Source organism: Thamnophis sirtalis, unplaced genomic scaffold (genome assembly GCF_051295495.1).
Source record: "Thamnophis sirtalis isolate CommonGarterSnake01/CBP01778 unplaced genomic scaffold, rThaSir2_p1.2 scaffold_12, whole genome shotgun sequence".
Taxonomy (NCBI): domain Eukaryota; kingdom Metazoa; phylum Chordata; class Lepidosauria; order Squamata; family Natricidae; genus Thamnophis; species Thamnophis sirtalis.
The window spans coordinates 49,130,724-49,157,082 of record NW_028261392.1 but is presented as its reverse complement, the minus strand read 5'-3'; the positions used below and the strand labels follow the sequence as shown (position 1 = coordinate 49,157,082).

Here is a 26,359-nt window from a genome sequence, read left to right as displayed (position 1 = left end):
TAACAAAGTATGCTTTCTTAGCTACAGTAAACTCTACTCCAAATTAAAGGACTATAAGATAAAATAGATAGACAGATAGATAAATAGATAAATAAAAACAGTAAATGAAGCCTTGCTTATTTTTAGATTGAAATTAGTTATTTAGAGAGCTTTTTTTTTTTCTTTAAGTAAAACTCCATTTTGTTTACATTGATAAGAACATGATCATGAATTGGTTTGGCAATTGTATCAAACTCAGGTTTGTTTCTATGATATTTTAGGCATGATGTATTGGCCACATTTAGAATAATTTATATCCCTGTTTAGCAGCTGAAAATTAAGAATTCTACCTAATTCCAAATTTTGTATTTTTGCTAGTTATCCCAATGTGATGTAAAATATATCTGATTACAGAGTGACTGGAAGTTAAGTTTTCATCTGTTTTTTTTTAATCCAAGGTGTTACTGTTGCAGTAATATGTTGCCACACTAGACTAAATATTCCATTCAAAAGTAATCTGCTCAATTAGATTTGGGTTTTGATAAATATTTTGAATAAGAATGAGAAAAAGTCAGTCTGGTGTTGTGCTTAGGTACCAGGCTAGAAATTGGGAGATCATAAGTTCTAGTCTTGCCTTAAGCAGAAAGCCAGTCAGTGACTTTATTTAGTTATTTATTAGATTTATCTGTCTTTGAGCAAGTTACTTTTTCTCAACCCTAGAAGTAAGGCAGCGGCAAACCATTTCTGATATTTAGCCAAAAACCCTGCAAGGCACTTGCTAAAAGTCAGAACTGATTCAAAGATGTGCGCACATGCATGCACAATATTTTATTAAAGTTTTGTTAATGAAAGCTCCTGAAATTAAACTCTGCCAAAATTTGGGTCCTGAGACAAAATCATAATTATGAAAGTTTGTGCTTTAAAAACTGATTTTGGAATGTTGCCTGATTTCCTTAGGTAGATAAGGTTGAAAAGTTCAAGCACACTCAGAGTACCAAGGATTGCTTGCATGCCAAATATAACACAGCCACTTGTGGAACAGTAGTTGCAGATGACAAATGGGGACATCTGCAAGTAGATGCAACTTCCCTTTACCTTCTCTTCCTGGCTCAGATGACAGCATCAGGTAAGCTATGTCATAATAATAGTGACCTTTGGAATTTCTAAGAAAAGTTCAGTGTTGTCATATCAGCTAGCTGTAAAAAAATTTTTTAACTTCAATATTCAATTTGTTAATTGTTTTGCAATTCTCAATAAGCAGGAGTGGATAAGCTGGCATTCATGCCTCTAGTAGCTGGCTAAAATTCTTAGTCTTCCTCAACCTTAAGGAGTTCATCTATTAAATGTTGTTTCCTGAAATATTTTAACAGAGTTTAAGTATAAATTGTAAACATTGTTTGGCAAAGGATTGTATTTTAAGAAAAGCACCTATATGCCCATGCTTCTTTTAAAATTTGTTTATGTGAGAAATTTCCTTTAAGAATCATAAGCTACTGAATGGAGTAAGAACATGAATACTGCATTCTCCTAGTAGGTGGAGACATCATCCAGACATGAGTTAACTCTGTCAGTATCCAATAAGACTGAGTCTACCAGTTGATAAAACATACCCTCCGTGGTAGCTCCTCTTAGCTTAGACTCAGTCCTATCCTTGGACTGGCTGTGTCTTTTGATCTCTCCTGCCTTTATTTGACTAATTGGCAAGCTTTTTCATTTAAATTTCATCCTAATTCGGTTAATTGGCTATATCTATTTCATATTTATTCTTACATGACTTTCATCGAATCTGTGGCTTCCCTGAGCCTCACAGGAGGGCTTCAGGCCAGGGGCCTCTTCCAGGCCCTAGGACTCGTCAACAGAGCAACAGGCCCTGCTGTGTTGCGACTGGCGATCTCCCCCTTTGGTGCCTTTCTCTGCTCTGTGAGGCTGTGTGGCTGTGCGAAGGCTACGGTTTGAACTATGCTGCTCCCGCCGCCACCAATTCACAGCCGCCGCTGCTGCCATCGTTCAATCGCAGCCTCAGCTCTTGTTGCCGCCAATCCGACGGCCTGATTGGCGCGCCACCTCTGCTAGCCTGCTTGCTGCCTTCTGGCATTCCGGCTCAGGCGGCCTCTCCTCATCGTGCCAGCGACGCAGCAACCTGAGGAACGGCCAGGAGGCCATTAGCAAACTCGCTGGCATTGTTAGCTCACTCTAACGCTCCCTCATAGAACTCATCGCTCCTGGTGGCCATCTTGTTTAGGCAGGAAAACCAGTGGCCATTTTGTGGAATTCCTGCAACTCAAGAGGTTGTGAATAATGGCCGCCAATGGGTCTGATGCCGGTGTCCCCAGGTCTCCTGTGGAGTCCCCTCCAGCTACCATCCACCCTTCTGCCCCTCAGAAGCGGGGCAGTTCTGAGCGGGAGGATTCATCCTGGTCTGCCAAGGCCTCCAGGCCCAATTTACCACAGGATAAGGTCCCAGATAAAAAACAGGGCAGGACCCCAGTTTCTGTTCCTCGTAAGGCCCAGGCCAAATCTAAGCATTATGAGGTCTCTTCCCAACCTTCGGTTCCTCTGCCAAGAGCACGAAGTCCCCCTAGGGAGCTCTCCACTGATACAGATGGAGACATTTCCATTCCTGCTTCCCATCTTCAGCCTGAAGATTGAGTTGGCTTCCAGTTGAGGAGAGGTCTGAAGGGGAAAGGAGCTTAACTCCCGATCTGGACGTTGTTAATCCCAGCCCTAGGGGCGTCCACTATTACCCCTCTGGTATGGTTGATATTATTTCAGCTGCCATTGAGCATGGCATTGCAGTAGGCCTTCAACATCGTGCTCCTGCGGCTTCAACTTCCAAGACTTCCAAAAACTCCAGGAAGGATAAGGGATATTCCTCTCTCACGGATAGGGCCCCTTCTGGCTCTGTTTCCCAAGCGTCTTCCCTAGAGACTGAGGAGCAGGCTGCCAGAGGCTCTGATCTCTTGGATGATGAGGACCTGACACCTGCCCTTTCTACCTTGGTGGGACTTTTTAAACCTGTTTTATTTCATTCTCTTCTGTTCAAGGCTGAAAAGGTCTCTGGCATCCCAACCTCCAAACCAACCTCCGCTTCAGAGCCAGACAAAGCTGATCCACTTTTCTCTCATCCTACGGTTGAGAAGGACGTGGTCCTTCCCCCAAGCTTTTTCTGGAGGTGGTCCAGAATCAGTGGGCTTCTCTGGGGTTGGGGCCTCTTCCCTCCTCCCTGGATAAGCAGCTTTACAACATTGGTCCCGAACTTTCAAAGCTATTGGAGGTCCCTTCCATAGACACCCCCCCCCCCAGTGGTGACCCTCTCGTCCCCTAATGCAGCTACGGCTGCCCCACGACAAGAGGTTCGAACAAACGCTGGTCAAAGGTCATCAAGCCTCAGCGTGGGCAGTGCGGACTGCCTCTTCGGCATCCTTTTTCAACACAGCTGCCCTACACTGGCTTGAGCAACTGCAAGGCAGGCTCCCGCCCTCAGACTCTAGGTCTCATCAAGAAATCAGTAAGCTTAAGGCTGCCATCGAGTATTCTGTGGATGCGTCTCTGGATGCACTACTCTTTGCCTCAAAGGCCGTTGCCTCCTCTGTGTCCAGCAGACGTCTCTTATGGCTAAAGCAATGGTAGACGGATGCCAGGGCAAAATGGAGACTTGCCTCCTCCCCATTTTCTGCTTAGCTTCCCTTTGCTCCCCGCCCCATTTGAGCCTCTCTTGATTGAGTCGAAGGACAAAAGGAAGATTCTTCCTTCTGCTCGCAAGTCTGATTCTAAACCTTCCTTTTTTCGCAGAACGTCCTTTCGAGGGACGGACGGGGGCTACAACTACCCCCGTCCCCAACGTCACCCCCCCTAGACAGGGACCTTCCTCCTATGACACATCTGGAAGGAACAACCAATGCTTCTCCTCCAAGAAGCCCTTCAGAGGAAGTCCCAATCGTCCTTTCCGGAAGCAGAAGTGACTCCTTGATGGCACTCCCCATTGGGGGTTGCCTATCGGCCTTTGCCGATCGTTGGGGAGACACCACCAATGACGAGTGGGTCTGGCGAACTATCAGATTCGGCCTAGCTCTGGAGTTTCTCTCCACCACCACCCCGCAGCATTTTGTCATGTGTCCGGTCTCCAAGAACACTCTGAAATGAAGGTTGGTAGAAAAGGCAATCAGGCATCTCCTCCAAATTCAGGCCATTCTAAACAAATTTATAGTTTAGCGGAGGTTCAGAATGCATTCCCTGAAGTCCATCCTGGAGAGCGTCTGCCCAAACGACTTCCACTCTTTGGTGGACCTCACGGAAGGATACCTCCATGTCCCCATCCTGGCGGAACACAGGCAATTCCTTTGCTTCTCCTATGCAGGGAATCACTTCCACTATCGCACCCTTCCGTTTGACCTGTCATCGGTCCTGAGGGTGTTTACCAAGGTTCTTGCGATCGTAGTTGCTCACCTCTGCTCCCTGCCAATCCGCATTCTTTGTTATCTGGATGACATTTTGTTGCTGTCCAGGTAACACTAGGAAGGGTCTTCCTCTCCCCGGAACGACGGGTGAGCATTCGCAGGCTAGTTTCGTCCACCAAATGACAACAGAGGGTTCCACTCCTCCAACTTCCGCAATTGTTAGGGAAGATGGTCTCGAGCTTCCACATAGTGCCATGGGCTCGATTCCACAGCTGTCATCTGCAGTGGTTTTTGTTTTCCTATCAAAAGTCCAACTGCAGCTGTTCAACGTTCCAAGTACGCCTCACTCCAGAGGTAAGCAAATCCCTACAGTGGTGGCTGTCCCCTATCCTGGCTCAATGCATCCTTTTTCGGGAGCCTCAATGCATCACTCTCACAGATGCAAGTCTCCTGGGTTGGGGCGCTCACATACAAAACCATGTAGCACAGGGACTTTGGTCTCACTCCGACCTGAAAAACAGCATAAATTGGTTGGAGTTGAAGACTGTTTATCTCGCGCTACTCCATTTCCAAAACATAGTGACCAATGTGCATGTACTCGTCCTTACGGACAACACTGCCATAAAAGCACATATCAACCGGCAGTGGGGGACACGGTTAAAACAACTATTGAGTTTATTGTTCCAGCTGGGGTCATGGGCGGAGGGACATTTCCTATTTCTCTGCGCAGAGCACATTTCAGGGATTCGCAACATTCGGGCAGACAACCTCAACTGAATGCAGATCGACCCGACGAAGTGGAGTCTTCATTGAAAAGTCTTCAGACAGTTATCAGACAGGTACGGCCTGCCGATTGTGGACCTCTTTGCTTCACAGGACAATAGCCAACTCCCCAGGTATTTCACGCATTATGTGACACACGGGCTGAGGGCATCGACACACTTATGGTGAAGGTGGCCCCAAGGGCTCCTATACGCGTTCCCTCTGAGTCCTCTGATTCAACATGTAATTCGGAAGATGTTAACAGAGCAGTCAGAGCTGATTCTCCTAGCTTACTGGCCTTGCAGACCCTGGTTTGCGGACATGCTCAACCTATCTGTGACTCCTCCGTGGCAACTGCCCCAGATCAGCTCTCTGCTCCTGCAGGGGTCATTCAGGCACCCCAACCTTTCTTGGCTTTGTCTCACCGCCTGGAGATTGAGCGGGAGACTCTAATGGCTGCCAATCTCTCAGTTGAGGTCATCTGGACGATTCAGGCCTCCTAACTGCATTTATGATGCCACTTGGATACAATTCTCCACCTGGTGCCAGCGGCAAAATATTGTCCCCTTGCAGGCTTCATCCTTAACGTTCTTCAGTTCCTCCAGCAGGGATTTGACAAGGGACTATCTCTGAACACTCTCCGCCGTCAGGTGGCGGCCTTGTCATCCGTTATGTCCATCAGTATGTCAAAACCACTATCCCACCAACCGCTTATCCTGCGATTTCTAAGGGGTGCTACTAACTTCAAGCCCCCTACTGTCCATAGATTCCGTTCTTGGGACATCTCCAAGGTTCTGTACTCTTTAACACAGGCCCTGTTTGAGCCTCTGCACTCGACCACCTTGCATTATCTCATGATGAAGGTCGTTTTTCTTATAGCGGTCACCACGGCTAAGCGGATCTCTGAGCTGGCAGCCCTGTCAATCAGGCAAGACTTATGTACCTTCCATCCAGACAGGGTTGTTCTCCATCTGGACCTGGCATTTATACCCAAGGCAAACTCGGTTTTTCACAGAGCGCAAGAGTTAGTGCTTCCCGACTTCTGTCCTAACCCATCACATAGGCTTGAATGTAAGTGGCATTATTTCGATGGGCGACATGCTCTCCGAGTGTATATCAAGAGAACTGCCGACTTCCAACGCTCGGAGGCTCTCTTTGTCTGGTTTCAACCGGGAGGTAAGAAGGGATCCAAGGCCTCTTCTATGGAAGTTGGGTGTTGGGTTCGGACAGCAATTTCCAGAGCCTACATTGCTCTATCTCTTCCAATTCCACCCCACATCATGGCACACTCCACTCGCAGCGCAGCCACCTCAGCAGCCTGGTCTTCCCAGGCTCCATTGGAGGAGATATGTAGGGCGGCCACGTGGACTACTCCATCTCTGTTCATTCGCCACTATAGGCTTGACAGATACGCTTCGGTGGAGGCTGCATTTGGACGACGAGTATTACAATGTGTTGTGTCTGCCCAGGATGCCTGAGTCCTCATACTAAGCCCGCCCATGGGACAGAATTGGCTTTGGTATGTCCCATGTCTGGATGATGTCTCCATCTATTAGGAGAATGGGCGTTGGTTACATACCTGATACGCCCCTTCTCTGATCGGTGGAGACATCATCCAGCCCCACCCTGTTGCCATGAGTAATGTGTATTTTTTTTGTTAACAAGGTGGGATTGCACCTTTTTTGCTTGAGTATTAAGACACAGCAGTCTACAATTGCACCTTCGTCTAGGATGGGAGGAGCTACCACGGAGGGCGTGTTTTATCAACTGGTAGACTCAGTCCTATTGGATACTGACAGAGTTCCATGTCTGGATGATGTCTCCACCGACCAGAGAAGGGGCGTATCAGGTACGCCCATTTTATTGTATGTGATTTATGTTGAATGTCTTAATAATGGTTCTTTCTTAATTAGGATTGCGTATTATTTTCACACTTGATGAAGTGGCCTTTATACAGAATCTTGTATTTTACATTGAGGCTGCCTATAAAGTTGCTGTAAGTATTTTCATGGGTATTCCATATCCAAACTTTGTATAATTTGAAATCTCCCCACTTAATAATGATAGTCATTGCCTTATCCTTTTTAATCTCTAAAGTTTGAGAGTTCTTAGCTACTTTACCCAAGACATCTTTAGCCCAGCTCTAGGAAAATAGAAAGGAACATTCTTTGGGCCCTGCTGTCTGAATTCCAGAAATGTAGAATACCACAAATCTTGTTCCAATTCTGGAATACAAGGTGTAACTATGTAACTATGCAATCTTGCATATTAAATGTTATATTTTCTCAAACCAAAATGTAACAATCAAAAAATTCCAATTAAAATCCATATAGTCAGCCTAGCTCAGGGGTCTGCAACCTTAAACACTCAAAGAGCTATTGGATCCATTTCCCACAGCAAACACTGGGAGCCACAAAACCTGGGTGGGTGTGGCCAACTCAACATCACTCCCACCCAGTCACATGACACCCCCCCATTCCCCAATTGCTGATCCCCGTTCCCCTCCTTCCTGAGCCAATACACAGGTGACTGCAGCTGGCGCTGAGCTGCCAGCAAAGGACGCAGAATCGCATAAAGAAGCTGGTCGCAGGCAGTGTGGACAAAATGCTAGGGGCGACACATGGCTCTGCGGAGAGGCTCATGCCTTCTCAGAGCGGAGAGCTGATCGTGCGACGGGGTTAGCAGGGAGCCACAGGAAGGGGTCAAAGAGCCTCGTGCGGCTCTTGGGCCGCAGGTTGCCAACACCTGGCCTAGCTAAACCAATCTTTATAGCCTTCCTAAATAAGCTTTTGACTCTCCCCATGTTCATTGTGAAGAGCCTGGTTGAAAAGAGATAATCTGAGGATGTTCATAACCAAGCCCTGATTCTGCTTCCATCTGTCCTTTCCTTTCTTTTTCTTTTTCCTTTTTCTTCTTTTCTCAGAGCATTTATCCTAAAGTTTATGGAATGTGGGGAGCCAACGTCTTTGAGGAGAAATATTTTTCATCTCCTCATGCAAACATTCATGTACATAATTTTGAACTAGAGCCTATAAAGTGACAATTTTCAAATTGATTGACTTGGTTGGCAGCTCCATGTTGTTTACAATAATCTAATACAGTTTCTGCATATTTTTGGATCTGTATTTTTAAAATGTCCTTGCTCTTTTTTTCTTTTTTTGTTTCAGGATTATGGCATGTGGGAACGTGGTGACAAGACAAACCAGGGCATTCCTGAGTTGAATGCAAGCTCTGTTGGAATGGCAAAAGTAGGAATGTTTGTTTTTTATAAGCAAATCAGAAATAATTATAACCACCTGTAAATTGATTGAAACTTAGAGACTACCTATAGATTTAACTTAAAGCTTATTTTTGAGTATTCACCTGTTATTTCTAATCTTGAAATCAAAAAGTACTGTAGTAACTGATAGATTTGTTACTGATTTGATAAGGATCTTGATTAATTTTCTGGATGTGAAAATAAAATATGTGCAAACAAACCAGTGGATAAGAACAACTGAGGTTTTGGGGATAGGGAAATCAACAAACTGGATTCTGCCCATCTTTAGCTGCAGGATCAAAGTCCCAAGATGAATAGATGTATTACTAACCATGGATCCTTTTGCAACTGACCAAAGGGATTGTAATTCATATTTTTGACCAGATACAATTTAATGATGATTTCGTGCTAATATACCTCAATATAAACTGGCTTATTTTTATTAAAACTCTCTTTTCACTATATGGTAGTACATATCAACCAGGGATAGTATAAAGATACTAAATTGAATCACCTTGAAGAAGACAAGATCATTTCTAGATCCACCTGTTTTTATGAAATTTTATGAATATATACTTAAAATTAAGTATTGGAAAACATTTAATATAATAAAGCATTAAAAATTGGTTTCACAGTGCACAGGACTGTGGATGAAGTCTTTCCTTTGTGTTAATACAGCTCAGTTGATTGGAAGACTTGTGCAACTGTTTTGAAAATTGGTTCTGATGGTCATTATTCTGATTGCATTAGTGATTTGAAAATAAGTGCTTTAAACCCATGCCTGCTTGTTGCAAAATATTTCTTTTGGAATGCTAAGCACTGCCTTAATACTGAATTATTTTTAATAGTTTAAGCATAAACTATTTCATATCAGGTTGTACCCATATGCTCACTCACATGGGAGAAATTCATCCAAATTGAAATTACCTTTACATAAATTTATACAGAGATACTCTTTGGAGGAAGGGGTACCTTTGAGTCAGTTGTGAGTCCTGACAACTGCCTGGACCAGTCTCTAAAGTTTTCTTGATAAGGTTCTTCAAAAATGCCTTGCCATTCAGAAATGCTTTGTTTTGCATCACTGAAGGTTTTTAAAAAGAGACTAGACAACCATTTCTCTGAAATTATATAGGGTCTCCTGCTCGAGGAGGGAGTTGGATTAGAAGACCTCCGAGATCCCTTTCAGTTCTATTATTTTCTGTTCTATGTTCATTGCTTCTTTTCTAAAACTCAGAGAAAAGGAGTGACCCAAAGCTATCTAGCTTGGTACCTAAGGTGGGACTGGAACTCACACTCTCCCAGTTTCTAGCCTATTGCCTTAACCACTACACCAAGCAGGCTCAGGGATACAGGCATATGAGTTATATTTCTTTTACTAGTAATGAGAGTTGACAAATGTTTTTCTGAAGGCTGCTTTGGAAGCAATTGATGAGCTGGACCTGTTTGGAGCTGGAGGAGGACATAAGTCGGTTATTCATGTGCTCCCAGATGAAGTTGAACATTGTCAGGTAAATATGAGTTTTTTTCATTGGGATATCCAAGAAACTGTAACGAAGTCCTTCTAAAGCTCTTAACCAAACAATTTATGTGAAGTCAGGGGATGGGGGGATGGAGGAGAGAAAGATGAATTTTCTTTCATGAATTCTGAAAAGTTTATATTCTCCAATTCACCTTCCATGCTTGAAAGCAGCATCTGGTACATGACTTGAAGGATTAATTATAATCAGTTTTATATAATCTGTCTCCCAGATCTATTGCCAGTTTCTCTTTTAAAAGAGCTGATTTTAACAAACTCAAGAGAGAGAGCTTGGGAAAAATTACTTGGATGAAAATCCTAAAGGGGAAAACAACTCAAGAAGCTTGGGAAATTCTGAAAAATATTATCATAAAAGCCCAATCCAGCACAATACCACTGAAAAAGAAAAACAAGAAATCCAAGCAGAAACCAGCATGGTTGCACAAAGATCTCTCTGATAAATTGAAAGACAAAAAGAATAAGTACAAAAAATGGAAAGAAAGACACATAACTAAGGCAGAATATCAAAGACTGATATTCAAAGAAGACTCAAAATGAACAAAGATTTGCAACAAAAGTCAAAGATAACAAAAAAGTTTATTTCAACATATAAATAACAAAAAAAAATTCAAGGCAACAGTTGATCCACTAAAGAAAGAAGATGGCAAAGAAACAACAGATAGTAGAGAGTAAGCAGAGGTGCTTAGCTCTTTCTTTACATCAGTCTTCACACAAAAGGAAACTATAACCCAATCTACCCAAAACATAACTGTAAAAGACAGACTAGAAATAAAAATTAAAATAAGCAGAGTAGGAACCAACGTTGCGACGATATGGATGTGCGGTCTCGATGCTCTGAGACCGCAGCTGATACTTTTGCCGCTGGGTGGTCCAGTCGGACCTAAACCATCCCGCAGAGATGGTGAACAGGAAGAATATGTCTTGTTGATTTCAGAGACATCGCAAAGTCCCTGATCAATGCAAGAGAAGTTCTTCAAGCCGGCGACAAAAAATCCAGCCAAGGCTGATGGAAGTTGGGGCAGCTCCAAAACAGAAGAATACGGAAAGAGAAAGTGTTTCCAGCTGGTGAGGAATTTTTACCGTTTTAAAAGGGACTGCCTATAAAAAACTTTAAATTAATTTAAATTGGAGAACAGAAGAAATAAGCGGCGGAATTAAGCTTTGAATGATTTTGGACAGTGAGTTATCTTACTTTTTAAATGCTATGTTCATGGATGGAATTTATGCAAGCCTTTTAAAACGAATGGATTAAGTTTTCTTCTTCTATTTTTTCTCTTTTATTATTATTCTTTGTAACCTATGGACTAAAATCCTACTTCTTCACTACTGTGGGTGTTTTTCCCCTTTTCTTCTCTAACTCATTCAAGAATTTGACTTTTGTTTAACTTGGAATATAAAAAAGATACAAAAGGAAACAAAGAAAATTGTTACAACAGAGGGAAAGAAAAATGCTGTTGCTCGGAGGCTGGATGTTTGTATATTGGAAACAAAACACTCTTACTTTCCTCACTGATTATTCTGGTTTAGCACTTCAAGGTCTCCCCGTTTGTTTATAGAGAGTGAAAAAAAGAAAAGCATACAGATGTTCCTTTGAAGTATAGCCTTAACCAGAGAAAAAGTGAAAAACACCTTATTGTGAATTTATGCTTAATCTTGTAAAAACCTTCTAAGCCAGAGCAGCAGTATTTGTCACAACTGGCACAACTTCAACAGCAGAAATAAATTTTAAGCCTGCAAAAAATATTGTTAAAAATTCAGAAATTATCAAATACATTTGAGAGAACGGAGAAGTTGGAAAACCTAGAGCATCTAACAGTAAAATATGATGAAGAAGTTGGAGATGTTTATCAAGTGGAAAAAGTGGAGGTTAGAGTCCTAAAAACCAAAGAGGAAAATGACCATAAAGAAATTTAATCTGCTGATATCTATGGTGATTGGTTTGTGTCTGGAAATGGAAAGAGTGGAACACTGAAAGAGGAATTAAATGGAGGGGAACTCTACCCCAGATGGCAAGATACAGAAGAAGAAAAAAACAAAAGAATTTATGGATTTAAAGAGATAAATTTTATTAGCAACATCATTGATAACACCACTGACAATTAAAGATCAGCTGATTAAGGAAACAGAAGAAGGGCATCGAAATTACACGAGAGACTTAATAAGCAATGAGTTGCTAAGAGGAGTCCATACAAATTTGATTAAGGAGATGATTAGAGGACTGATACCACAAATGGCAGAAGACATGAGACTGTTTTGCTACTGGAAAGATACAGGTTGATAGATAGAAGTGTATAATTTAAAACTAGTTAAACTTAGTGAAATTTAGTGACAATAGATATAGTTAAATAAATAATTGATAATGATAATAATGTATACATGTGTAGTGTTATGATAAGTAATAACTGGATATGAATATTGAATGGTACCCATGAAAGGAAGATTAGAAATCTTTTTGATTATATATAAAGGTTAATAAAAAAGAACTAATATATATATATATGTTGTTGAACCTATATATATATATATATATATATATATATATATATATATATATATATATATATATATATATATATATATATATATATATATATATATATATATATATATATAGGTTCAACATAAGGAAACTGGATGTAAATTGTAAACAGTGATTTAGAAAGGATTAGAAAATTTTGTTACTAAATATTTTGGATGTTTAGCTAGAATAGGACATAAGGATTCAGTGTTATTGGAGGATTTTTAGAAATAGTAAATGAAATGCCAGTATGGGATTATGTATTAAATCTTGGTATATTTTATGATGAAGGACTTTTGAACAATTATAGTCAAATGAAAATGGAGGTATGATGATGGTAATATGTATAAATATATCTGAGTTAAAATACTTGAGTTAATATGTATTATGGTTGATGACTGTGGAAAAGATGCACGAAAGTGTTTTGTAACCAACTGATACACTTTCTACAGTATGTAAAGAAGGAAGATTCTTTGTGTTGTGTTTGTTTTGAAAAAAAAATAAAAAAAAATTAAATAAGCAAGAAAATGGTAACAGAACACTTATTCTCTTGATGAATGATCAAGAGCAGCCAGGAGTGATTGCACTCGCTGTCTCCTGCACCTCAAAAAACATAAGAGTGGGGGTACTGGGCCTAGGGGACTCGGACCCGTGCGAGGGGACCTCTAGAGGAGCTTCCCAGGTCACCAGAGGGAGGTCCCCCGCCAAGAGAAGCACCCCCAGGGCATCCAGGAAGGAGACCCATGCTAAAGGGGGTAGAGTTAGCAGGGCCTCCACAAGAAGATTTAGGGCTACCATCAGCCCTTCCCCTTCCAGGTCACGCTCCCCCCGCAGGCTGCCTACACTGGTAGAGGCCCAGGTGCCCCTCCCTGGCTCTCCTAGGAGCTCAGACAGAGGGCCCAGTTCTTTATCACCCCCCTTTCGCCTGCCCATCCATCTGAGACTAGGGGTGATCCCTTTGGGTGCAGGGTTCCCAGCCCTGCAAGGCACAGGCTGGCACTGCAATCCCCAGAGGCAAGGGACTTCTCACAGCCTCCAGAGCTCCGTCCCTCCCTCTCACAGCTCCCTGATAACTTTCAGGAGGTTTTAGCCAGGGCCATAGCTCAAGGGATTGCTTCTGAGATGAAACATCAGTCCCAGGGCTCTAAACATAGGTCTTCCTGGGACCAAAAAATGGAGGGAGAGCGCCTGTCATGCGTGCATGCGCGCTGGGGGGTGTCGCATATTGCATTATGGGTGCGGCACATCCACACGACCTCCTTGCACTCCCCTGCTTATGGCACGCGAGCCAAAAAGGGTTCGCCATCGCTGGTATAGGGTCTCCTGCTTGAGCAGGAGGTTGGACTAAATGATATACAATGTCCCTTCCAACTCCGTTATTTTATTCTATGGAATGCACAGTTTACGGCATGTTTTTCAACTTTCAATTTCCAAACAATAGGGGTGTTCAAAAGTTATGACATGGCTTGGGGATTGTAAAGATATTTTGGTTACTTTAATATAATTTAGATGTGCTTGCTTAGTAACTATATAAATACCATAACTTTTTAATATTTTGTTTGTGTATATACATTTACAAATTGCATAGGTAATTGAATGAAGTTCCTGATGATCATGGTTTTCAGTCAATTGATAAGGGTCCTATGCTGTTGTTTGAGGAATCAAGCATGGATGTATTGGAAGATAATTTTTTGGAGACTGTCTTGTTCATAACAATTTAGAATCAAAACTAGCACTATTTCTACATCTGATAATATACTTTGGAATGAAACTAATGGTTTTTGTTTTATCTTTGTTTTTCTTGTTTTTTAATGCTGCTCAGTCTATTCTATACTCCATGTTACCAAGGGCATCCACATCAAAAGAGATTGACGCTGGCCTTTTGTCCATTATTTCTTATCCAGCCTTTGCCATAGAAGATATGAACATTGTTAATGCAACGAAAAATGAAATTATCACCAAGTTGCAAGTATGTCTTTAATTTTAAAATAAGTCTTTGATTAATTTCTTTTTCAGCAATATATTCAATCGTACTTATTATGAAAGGATAAGTTTCATTTGGTGTGATTAAGAATAGTAGTTTATATAAAACCATTCTTGCATCATAAACACTTTATATCTTTACAGGGGCGTTATGGCTGCTGTCGTTTCCTCCGAGATGGCTATAAAACACCAAGAGAGGTTTGCTAAAACTTTCTAAGCTTTACAACTTAAATAATAAATAACAATGTTATGTCAGTTTTACATGGACTGTGCCTAGCGTTCGAATAAACATTAAACATTGGAATGTTATAAGATGTTAGTACAGATTTAGCAACAAATAAGCAGGGTCAAATAAACAGGGGCAAGAGATCCCATTTTAAAATTTCAGTGCCATTGCTGGTATTTGTCTTGTTGAAATTAGGATTGAATGAAAGTTAGGTTTCTAGGAGAAGTGGCTCACACCTCATTTCTCATTCAAGGAGTTTGATTTCTTACTCAATGAACAAAGGACAAATACTAAGAAATCTGTTGCCAGTTCCTTAGTAAAATCATAAAAATTCCAGAACTGTATAGAGTGCCATAATGCTAAACAATCACTGCTGTAATCAGTACATTACAATTTATCTCCAATATTTGTTCATGTGTTTCTGTAGTGTTCACTCTGTGCCAGAAATTCCAATAAAACAGAGCTCAGCTGCTCTGCACTGAAATGTATTGAATAAAAAAATTCTTAATTCTGTTTGATGAAGCCCAAATAGGAAATTTTAATTCTCTTGGGGGGGGGGGGAATGTATGTATGTATGTATGTATGTATGTATGTATGTATGTCAGTCAAATAAATTTAACAAACAAATATTATTGTAGCATAACTGAGATTCATTCCCATATCAGATTCAGCTTATTCCAGAACCCACATGGACACTCATTTATAATCTTTCCTACCTCCAAATATTCCTTATTGATAATAGAACGATAGTGGAATGACATTCTGGGAGAGGCAGTTACAGCTTGGCAACTGCCTTGTGAATTAATGGTAAAACATACTGTATGGTAGACTGAAGATAAGCAATATTATAAATGGATCACAATCAGATTGGTCCTAATTGTAATTTATTTTACACTCTTCTGAACTGCTATGTTCAAAACCTGGGGAGTCAAGCAGTCCCATATTTGCACAGGCAAAGTAATTTGTTTTAATCCCAGTGATTTTTATTTTTGTGTGCTCTGATTTCATTTCATTTTTCATTGAATCCTGGATGCTTTGAATTTTTCTGATTAAGCCGTTGATCTTTCCAGCCTGTTTTATAGTTGTCCTCTGAGAAGTATTTGGGGTCTACAATTCTGGCATTCTACAACTTTAATAAAATATGATTTTGAGGCAATCATATATTTCTAATGAATAATTTTAGTCAGTTTTATGAAATTGAGTTGTTTATCTTACTTTGTATATACCACCTTGAGACATGTGAATGGTTGGCATGAAAATGTTAAAGAAATAAATATATTTAGAACTTTAATATGAGAAAAGTATGGAGAATTTAGCCATGAAATATTTGAACCACTCAATCTCACTAATTTAATTAAGATTAATGTATATTCATACTAGGATAGAGATGCCAAATGAAAGATGCCAAATTGCATCTAGACAAAGATGTGAATTGGATCATGACTTTTAGCATATCTAGTTTTTAAAATATTTATAATTACATTGTTAATCATAATCAACAGCACAAAATTACAATTTCTATTCCATTCCTCCAGTGTTCCAGAAGATGATTTTCTAGCTTCTTCAGAGTTTTGCCCTTAGCCATCCAAACTTGCTTCCAGGAACTGAGAGCAGCTCTAGGAAAGGGAATGGGAGAAAGATGGGGATAATATCAAAATGGTGGAGTAGGGGAGGCCACTGAGTCCTTCCCCTTTTTCAGTGCAAGTATTCAAATTGACACAACCACTAGGAATGACTGCCTAGCCGTCTCTTGAACACATCTGGAGAAGAAAAGCCACTCTCTAGGGTCAGCGGTCCCCTCTGGCCAGCCGTTCATGTGGCCCAATTTCTAATAGGCCATGGCCTAATAGTGGGCTGCAGCCAGGGGTTGGGGACCCCTGTTCTAGGTAAACATAAAGCAGCTGTTTTTTTCTGATTCAGAACCTGCCTGCCTCTAACTTAAAACTATTATTTTCTATCTTGCACTTCAGAGCAATAGGGAACAGACAAGAGATGGTAGCAAGTGACACAAAATATATCACAATGTTGTGATGGAAACCCCATTCCTGGCACATTTGCAAAACTTGCATTATGATGTCACAATGGACATGTTATCTCTTGAGATGACTCTTCTGAGAACAGGCTCTAACCCATTATTTGATGAATACTGTCATATCTTCCCTTCAGCCTTTTCATTTCAAAGCTAAAAATTCCTTTAATCTCTTTTCCTAGTATCTAACTTTCTGTTCATTAATGTTCTTCATGAACAACCAGTTTACCAATTCTTTTTTCTTCCTGTTATTTTTAATGTATCCTGTTTATCTTGTTTATTTCCTATACTCTGAGGACTAGGATATAACCTTGCATTGAAATAAGATTTATTACTCATTATAAGATGCATCTTATTCTGTGTCAGCTGACATTCATTGGACTGTTAAGAACCATGTTCCTAGAAATCAAATCTGTCCTCCTGACACAATTCACTTGCAGGATTATTTTTGTCTCATTTTATGCACATTATTCTTTCTCTTTCTAGACTTCTTGGAATTAGAGGAATAGATGACTAGGCCTCCAGAATTCCCAGTTTCTTGGTGTTCTTCAAAGGCTTGATTACTTTACATATAAATGTGGGGTGAAAATTCCATCGAATTTAAAGATCAATATGATGTTAATATTAATAGCAGCAGGATATTTTCTGTAATAAAGTGAAATGGTAACAATAAATTATGCAATTAATATATTTCTAGGATCCAAACAGATTACATTATGATCCTGCTGAGCTCAAGTTATTTGAGAACATAGAATGTGAATGGCCTGTATTCTGGACATATTTTCTAATTGATGGAGTGTTCAATGATGACAGAATTCAGGTGGGTAAAATAAAACATTTTGGATCAACTTTAGCATTTGTTGTATTGCTGCTAGAATTTTTCTGGATGAAGGGATAGTAGAAGGATGGTATCTAAATATGTGTGCTTGCGTGTGCACGTTTACACACACAGACATACACCATTTCTACCCTACACACCTGAGTGAGGCCAGGTTTGGTTTCTATATGCTGGAAAAGAGTTGATTTAGGTGGTCTAGTCTAAAAAAATCAAGAGAAATCCTCTGCAAGTGAAAAAATATCAACATATTATGCAGCAGAAACTCTTGCCCTGAGTTTTTAAATGCAGCAAGCCTAAATGTCATCATTTTACACTGAAATGCTTCTTTTCTGGTTTTGTTGTAAAGCCAGACCCTTTGCTCTCTTAAATCTGGCTCAACATTGATGAGGACTTATAAAGTCAAAGCAATCTTCTTTGACAATCAACAGGTCAACATTCTCACTACTAGAATGTGCTCAGGAGAATAACTGTTTCTGCACTGTTTAGATTCCCCCCCCCTTTTATTTGAACACAGTTCTTTATTTATTGGATTACATGTTTGACTATCTCAACATTTTATTTTCCTTTTGTTCACTTCGTTTCCCTTTTGTCTCCTAGAAATTGGAGCCTGCATTATAAAAGTCTTTTGTATTTCCTAGGTGCAGGAATACAGAGAAGCCTTGGAAGGGATCCTTATTAGAAAAAAGAATGGAATTCTTCTGATGCCAGAACTGTATGCAGTTCCTCCAGATAAGGTCTTTCTACCAAATTATCTTAATCTGGAAAGAATTCGCTTATGACCGGGATGGCGAACCTATGGCACGCGTGCCACCTTATGACCGGGATGGCGAACCTATGGCACAGAGCCATTTGTCAGGGCACGCGAGGCACTGCCCTGTCAGCTGGCCAGCGCGCGCTGAGTTGACCCTTTTTTAAATCCATTTTTCGCCCTCCCCAGGCTCCAGAGGTTTTATAGGAGCCTGTGGAGGGTGAAAAGAGCCTCCCCCACACACACCCCCAAGGCCCTCTGGATGCTTCATGAGCTTCCCTGAAGCCTCCGGAGGACAAAAAACTGGCCCTAAGGGCAAACTGGCAGTTCAGGAACGGACTTCCAGTTTGCTCGGAGGGTCGTTTTGAGCGTTCCAAAGGCTTCAGGGAAGCCTCCTGAAGGTCCCTGAAGCCTTTGAAGCACTCAAAACGACCCTCCGAGCAAACCGTAAGTGACTTCCAGTTTGCTCGGAGGGTCGTTTTGACTGCTCCGGAGGCTTCAGGGAAGCTTCCTGAAGGTCCCTGAAGTCTCTGGAGGGCCTCCAGGGGGCGGGGGAGGCTGTTTTCGCTCTCCCCAGGCTCATATAAAGCCTCTGGAGCCTGGGGAGGGCAAAAAAAGCATGCAAAAAATGGGAGCGCCTGTAGTGCATGCATGCGTACTGGGGGGGGGGGTTGTTCATTATGGGTGCGGCACTCCCACACACGACCCCCCTGCGCTCCCCCCACTTATGGTACGCAAGCCAAAAAAGGTTCACTATCGCTGGCGTATGATATAAAATGTTCTTCCCTGATTTATATAAATCTGATCCAAATTTATCAAGTGAACTTTTGTGGATATAACAGAGATGAAGCCCCACTGCAGTTTGTGGCTTCGAATAATTTTACCCTCCAAATAATTGTTTTTTCCCCTACTGAATATGAGCCTGAATATCATATGCTCTATAAAATTGGGGAAAAAATAAATTGTGGATAGATTAACATTTCCATAGATAGATTAGTGTATTTTACACCTTATACCAAATAACTTTTACATGTTGTTTCTTTATTCATTTATTTGAAGCAAAGAATATTTTAAAAGTACTTGTCAATAGAGTATTGTGCTGTAAATCTAGTTTTTTACAGGTGTCTATTCTAAAACCTGCTTGCAATTGCCAAATAAACTCTTGCTAAAAGAGAAGAGACTTTCTAGATTTTAATCACTGAGCATCTCAAGTTGTGAATAAATTCACATGAATCAGTGCTCATTCACTGTTTGGTTTTCCAGGTGAGTGAAGAATATGAAAATCCTCACACGGTGGATCGTGTTCAAGCAGGGAAACTTCCTCATCTTTGGGGCCAGTCATTATATATTCTTTCTGCCCTCCTAGCAGAGGTAAGTTGTCTTTTATATCATTTGTCTGGTTTTTTTTGTAAAGCTCTGTTTTCCAAAACTTTCTTTCCCTTTTGTCCTTTTTTTGTGAATTGTACATGGTTTACTTGTCACCTGATCTAGTTCTTAATGAATTTGTTATATTTCTGAAGTTCCCATGCTAGTTGTTAACACTATTATCACCACTGAAATCTCATTTCTTCCTTTCTTTCATTTTAGGGATTTTTGGCTACTGGTGAAATTGATCCATTAAACAGAAGGTTTTCGACCACTTTTAAGCCTGATGTGGTTGTTCAAGGTTGGTGATTATCCATTTGAAATTTTTAACTGTGTAGAGAAAGGTGGAGAGGAAAGTGAAATAAATAATAGAAGGCTGTCACTTCTACCCATGAAGTGTTCTAACAAATATATAGAAGGGTAGTGGCTACTAGCAAAATATGTCACTAAGTCTTAGGTGGTTGCTGAGATAAGTGCTGCTGCCGTTCAGCTATCGAAATGTGTGACAATTATATTTTCCTAATTATCACATTCCATGTATCTATTGATTCCTCATGGCATCCACATGTCGGGTTCTTAACTGTTCCTTTTAGTAGATATTTCAGAACATTGTGAATACAGGTAGTTCTCCACTTACGACACAATTAAGCCCAAAATTTATGTTAAGTGAGATGTTTAAATGAATTTTATCCCATTTTATGACATTTCTTGCCACAGTTGTTAAGTGAATCACTGCAGTTGATAAGTTAGTAACCTGATTGTTAAGTGAATCTGGCTGCCCCATTGACTTTGCTTATCAGAAGATTGTAAAAGGTTATCACATGACCCCAGGATGCTGCAATGGTCTTCAGTATGAAACCTGCAGAAGTTTTGGATGCCGTCACAATTTCTGTCACTTTGTTGGGAAAAATATAGAAAGAAAAATGTGGAATTCTTTCATAGGGACATATATTCCCTGAACCATAGCGTTGAATAAAACTATATTTTTAAGGAAATTCATTTTTATCAAATACAAAAAGACATTCTTAAAGAGTCATGATCAAATTACTTTGATCATGGTTTCAAATATATTTTTAGCAATTTTATGTCACCTCATTCCAAGAATCACTTCATTGTAGCTCAAATGGTAGTTTAAGTCATCAGTAGAAATAAAGTTTGAAACATTTTACTGTTTATTAAATTTATCTGAGGTCAGAGCTGTTTCTTAGTACTAATTATGAAATTCAGTCACGTTATATTGTACCTTCCCAAATCTCTGAGACAGCAAATCCACATGTGTAGCAATTAATCATAGTCATTAATAATATTTAGAATTCATGTTGAACCCAAGTTGTTCAGAAATGCCTATTATTTAGATCTTTTTTCAAATATTGGGGGGAAATTTTTAGAAGACTTTTTATAGCATGCTTTATATAAAGCTTTTGCTTTATTAACTTTGTAAAGTCAATTCTGGATTGAAGCTTCAGAGAATAAAGACAAAAATGGGTATCAGTCTGGTAAAAAATGGCCACTAGTTTTAGCTAGTTTGGTTATAAAATGGCTTCATAAGGATTCAGAGAAAGCATTTCAGACCTTGTTCAAGCTGCGGTTCATTAAAGTAGATCTCTCTCAGATTTAGACATGGGATTGAAAGAAGGATTGCTCCTTTAAAAATTGTTATAGTTTTAATAAATGAATTCCTTACAGTAACAGCAGCCACTTTTTTCAAGCTTGTACAAAAGTCAGGAGGGAAATCAGGTTATTTTGACGCATAGCAAAGTCAGGGTTATAGGACCAAGATATAGTCACAACCACTCAGTCACAGATTTTCCTGTTTGTATGAGGGTGCAGTGCCAACCCAAGACAAAAGCAGCAGGGCTTCACTCAGTTGTATAATGAACCTTCTGGGGAATTTTTAAGCCCACTTCCTCAGATGTTCCTATTGCATAATTTTTAGTACCTACCTATGTAATCCAAAATTTCGGAAAAGGTGAGGTGCTGTACAAGATTGTGGTTTGTGAAGCCCCTCTCCTTGAAACATTAAAGCAGCTGCATTCTTGGACACTTAACAACTTGGGCAAAAGGTATCCCTGACTGTTTGTGCCTGCAGGTGTCTATTTGCATTACTGGCTGTGCTAGACATAATGTTATCGGGATATACACATGCACCAGAGTACACAAAGAACCAGAGACAACCTTATAGCAGCTAACAAATAGAGAAGAGGCACTGTGCCTATTCTAGCATGCTTTATAATAAGACTATTCGGAATGCTTAGTACAAACCTAGTAAAGTATCATTCTAGTAGGCAATCATCTCCATTTATTTGAACTTGTCCAATACTAATTCAATGAAAAAGTCTTATTTTTCACTGAAGATCCTCTTTGATTGTACTCTATTCACAGAAAAATAAAAGTAATTGTCATCCTTGATTGTGGTTCTTCATTTTGTTTTTTGAATAGTAACCGTTCTAGCAGAAACAAATGAAATTAAGAAACTCTTACGACATCATGGAATTAATGTACAAAGCATTGTTGACCTCAGTCCCACCAGAGTGCAGCCCTCTCGGATTCTGAGTAATCTTTATGCTAAGCTTGGTAGGTGCTATTTAAAAAATAGCCGAGTAATCTTATTGGACTTTTTCAGCATTGTGCCACTGAGACATTTTTAATAAATTTTAATGAGTATTTATCAGTAAGCTAGTTTACTGGCAGTATTGGTTTATAAAGTGCAGTTTTCAATGTAAGAAGCACAGTTGCGTGTTTTTAGAACCCAATTGTACTCTCATATTAAAGGAATTATTGCATTATGGTGCAGTGGTTAGAATGCAGTACTGTAAGCCATTTCTGCTGATTGCAGTTCGGTAATTTGATTCTCACTGACTCAAGGTTGACTCAGTCTTTCATCTTCCCGAGGTCGGTAAAATGAGGATTCAGACTGTTGGGGGCAATATGCTGACTTTGTAAACCGCTTAGAGAGGGCTATAAAGCACTATGAAGCAGTATATAAGTCTAAGTGCTATTGCTATTCCCTGTGATAATAAATGTGTTTTTTTGTATTGTTAAAAAAGCAGGGTTTGCCCATCATGTTAAGCTATCATATAGTTTGTCTGATTTTCGATTGGCATCAATGGCAGGGAAGGGGCAGTCAAACAAGTTTCAAAATGACAAGAGACAATGTGGCAGGGCAATGCAAGGCTCATCTCTTTTCTAGATGTGTGTAATGTCTCTTCTGATCCAATATCTCGATGTTGCTTTATTATTCTCACAAAAATAGCAACTATGGTTTCTGCTTTATATTTAACAAACTATTAAAGCATTCCATGATTTAACACAAAAATTATCTTCCTGTAGGGTAGATATCAAGCACCCTTTTGTGGTTCCCAAAGCACTCTTGGAATGCATGGGGACAACATTGTCAGACCGGTTTCTTTTCAGGATTGCCTTAATTTCTTACCTCTTACAAAAAATTGGCTATTTTGCCTCATACTGACTGGAAGTTTCATATGTGCTTTTTCAAAAATTAAGTGGACTTTGTTTTTTTCTTGAGGAAGATGTTTCAATTCTCATCCAAGAAACTTTCAGTTCTGACTGAGAATCTCCATAAACACACTGAGTGATAGTTTACAATTATATTGGAAGAGTTCCTTTTAAATTAGGAAATAAACACATTTCTAGTCCCAATCAGCAGATGGCAGCATCTATGCCACCATTTGATTTAAAATGATGAACTGTTGAACTGATTAACATCTGCAGAGGAGACTACTGGGAAATTTGAGGGATATATGCTGGGCTGGACAAACACTGTCGAGAAAACTTACGAGTTGAACTCCAGGTGCCTTTGCTATATAATCTCACAATTATTCTATCTATACAATTCAACACTAAGTAATCTTTTGTTACAGTGTTGATTTCAGTTTATAATTTTGAGCAAATTGGGGAAACTGTAACTCAGTGTTTCTCAATCTTAGCAACTTTTAAGATGTGTGGATTTCAATTCCCTAGCCAACATGCTAGAATTTTGAGAGCAGACAGTTTCCAAGATTGAGAAACACTGTTGTAGCTTATAGCTTATGTGTGAACTAAGTTATTATTACTTGTAAAGTAAACCACAATTAAATTATAGATTAGCATCCATCTTTTGTCTAACATATCCCCAGCTGTGAAGGATACAGCCAAAGTTGCTTAAAGTACCAGAATATAGATATGAAACTTAGTTTGAATTGCATAACAATATACAATATACAGAGTCCATCTGTGATAAGAGATGGGCATCTAAAATGTGAATGTGATAAATACAAGTAGACACTAAATAATAGCTTTGCGATGTTTTTTATTTGCTTCATTTAGGGCGTAACAAGAACATGAAGCTGAGTGGGAGGCCTTATCGGCATATTGGTGTCCTGGGAACATCCAAATTATATATCATAAGAAACCAAATATTTACTTTTACCCCTCAGGTAATTTTGGAAATATCAACAAGAACATTGGCTCTATCCTATTGCTCTACTCTAGTTTCTTTTGGAACTGATATTATAAAGGTTGAACTGATAAAAAATCTTTGTTTAAGATGTTTAGAGCTGTGTAGAGGAAGACAAAGTAGAATTACTGAGAAACTTTAACTTCCCCTTATAGAATCCTAGTTTTACCAATGGCAGAAGCCTAAAAGGGAATAATAAATTAATACTACATAAGTTTTGTTGTTTGCTCTTGTGCTGCAGATTAAAAATTAGTGGAAAGTTTGTGAGTAAGGCTTAGAAATAGGTAATCCCCCTTTCATTTGATGAATAACTTCAATTTTATTTATTAGCACTTATGATATAATCTGGCCTGACAAGTGATTCTGGTTTGTGCATTAGGTATCAGGCTATTATCACCATTAATCAAAAAGAATAAAATGCCTGTCCATAATTATTTAACTTTTTTGCCAACTTTTAATGCATAACTATGGTAAAGATAAAGAGTAATAAAAGGAACAGAATTAAATAATATATACATTAATGTATCCTATGCCTATATTTTGGCTAATAAATATGGAGAAGTATCAAGAATATTTTGTTCTGTTTGTAATTTATGAATGTTACACTTTATAGATTTTCTATATAGTATGCTCTAGTAATATCTTGCCAATTATTTGAAGTTTTATGATCATCTTAGAAATTTCATGAAGTGAAATTTCTTAAAACTAATACAACCATCAATAACACTAAACAGACAGATAATCCCACCAAGTTCAGGCAATGTTGGCATACTTCATGTAATATTGTACCTTATTTCTGGCTCTTAAGTATAGAAAAAATCATTGTTCTGAAATTATTTATATTTATAAATATTTATGTTTCACACCATTTTGGAGATTATTTTAAATTGAGAAGGTAATGGTTTGTATGAGTGATAATCTCTAGTTCCATTCCCAAAATTCTTAAACTCTCATTAACATGAGCGACCCTCAAAACTAAACTGGTAATTTTGGAATCATGCCTTCCAGGTTCCAGTATCCTACCAGAAGTAGTGCATATGTATTGCTCAAACGTTTCTCCATCTTCGCTTAAGATTTACCTAGAAATAGGAAATTTTGAGGAATTCTGGTCCCAAATTCTAGTCCTTGTAGATTTACTATTCGACTATAATCCAAATGTTGATCTTACAGAACAACAGAATTGGAAGGGACCTTGAAGGTTTTCTAGTCCAATTATTGATCTTATTGTTATGGTAACTAGTATCAAAATCATCTTCAGGGAGAATTCCATATAAAATGCAGTGGACCAATTGTGAAGTTATCAAACGTTGAATGCTTATAATTAGGCCATTGATGTTTAACTAAAGCATCAGTTCCAGTCTGGATTGATGAAAGCTGTGGCAGAGGCCATACATATTATAGCTATCAAAGTTACTGTTGAGAAGGGATTTCCTAAATCAGTCATATAAGTCTGATGCTAATATATACTCTGTCTAGCAGTGTTGGAATAGTAATCCAACACATCTGGAAGACATCAGATTTGGGATTCCAACTTTAAATGCCTAATACTTTTAATTTGAATGTCCTTGTAGTTTACAGATCAGCATCACTTCTACTTGGCTTTAGACAATCGGATGATTGTGGAGATGCTACGAACTGAGTTGGCTTATCTAACTTCCTGTTGGCGAATGACTGGAAGACCAACTCTTACTTTCCCAATCACCAGTACAATGCTTGGTCAGTAAGAAAACTTATTTGGTATTTTTATAAAAGTTTAAACTCATATGTAATATTAGCATTTTGATTTCAAGTGTCCTACTTGAAATCAAGGAAGACACAAAGTAATAAATTATTATCTTTGGAAATGTTGATTTACTATTGAAAATAAATTCAGTTTTGTTATGTGTTGCTGTTAGCCCAGCTTTCTTAAGAAGAAACAGTTTAAAATAATAGAATTCACAGAAATAAAATACTCATTGCAAATAATTTAGCATAATCCTGTGTCTTGCAATATGTCTTGCAAGACAATAAGTGCATTATTGTCTTCTTGACAAAAGACTAGGAAAACAGGATTTTTTTCATCAAAACAAAGAGGCAATATGATTTGCTCCAGGAAAGACTTTGTTGCCTTAAAATATTCTCTTCTTTGGTACTGAAAAACTTTGAAAAAGCATTTACACTTTCTGATTTCACAACATAACACAGCATTTGGATTTTGACAAGGCTAGAGGAGAGAGCTGAATGTTTTTTTCATCTGCATTGAATGAAGCCAGATTAAAACTC

General features: G+C 39.2%; 1 protein-coding gene across 3 annotated transcripts in view; it reads left to right on the top strand.

Annotated features, from left to right (window-relative positions):
• PHKA2 (phosphorylase kinase regulatory subunit alpha 2) overlaps positions 1-26,359 on the top strand; it is a 100,786-nt gene that overhangs the window by 16,737 nt on the left and 57,690 nt on the right. For all 3 annotated transcript variants that reach the window (XM_087726372.1, XM_087726371.1, XM_087726370.1), the window contains exons 5-17: positions 937-1,105; positions 7,052-7,134; positions 8,306-8,386; positions 9,807-9,905; positions 14,275-14,421; positions 14,580-14,633; positions 17,388-17,510; positions 18,167-18,262; positions 19,540-19,647; positions 19,864-19,942; positions 22,081-22,215; positions 23,968-24,077; positions 25,669-25,813. In XM_087726372.1, the coding sequence (XP_087582498.1) occupies positions 937-1,105; positions 7,052-7,134; positions 8,306-8,386; positions 9,807-9,905; positions 14,275-14,421; positions 14,580-14,633; positions 17,388-17,510; positions 18,167-18,262; positions 19,540-19,647; positions 19,864-19,942; positions 22,081-22,215; positions 23,968-24,077; positions 25,669-25,813 (1,429 nt within the window). The remainder of the gene's footprint in view (positions 1-936; positions 1,106-7,051; positions 7,135-8,305; positions 8,387-9,806; positions 9,906-14,274; positions 14,422-14,579; positions 14,634-17,387; positions 17,511-18,166; positions 18,263-19,539; positions 19,648-19,863; positions 19,943-22,080; positions 22,216-23,967; positions 24,078-25,668; positions 25,814-26,359) is intronic.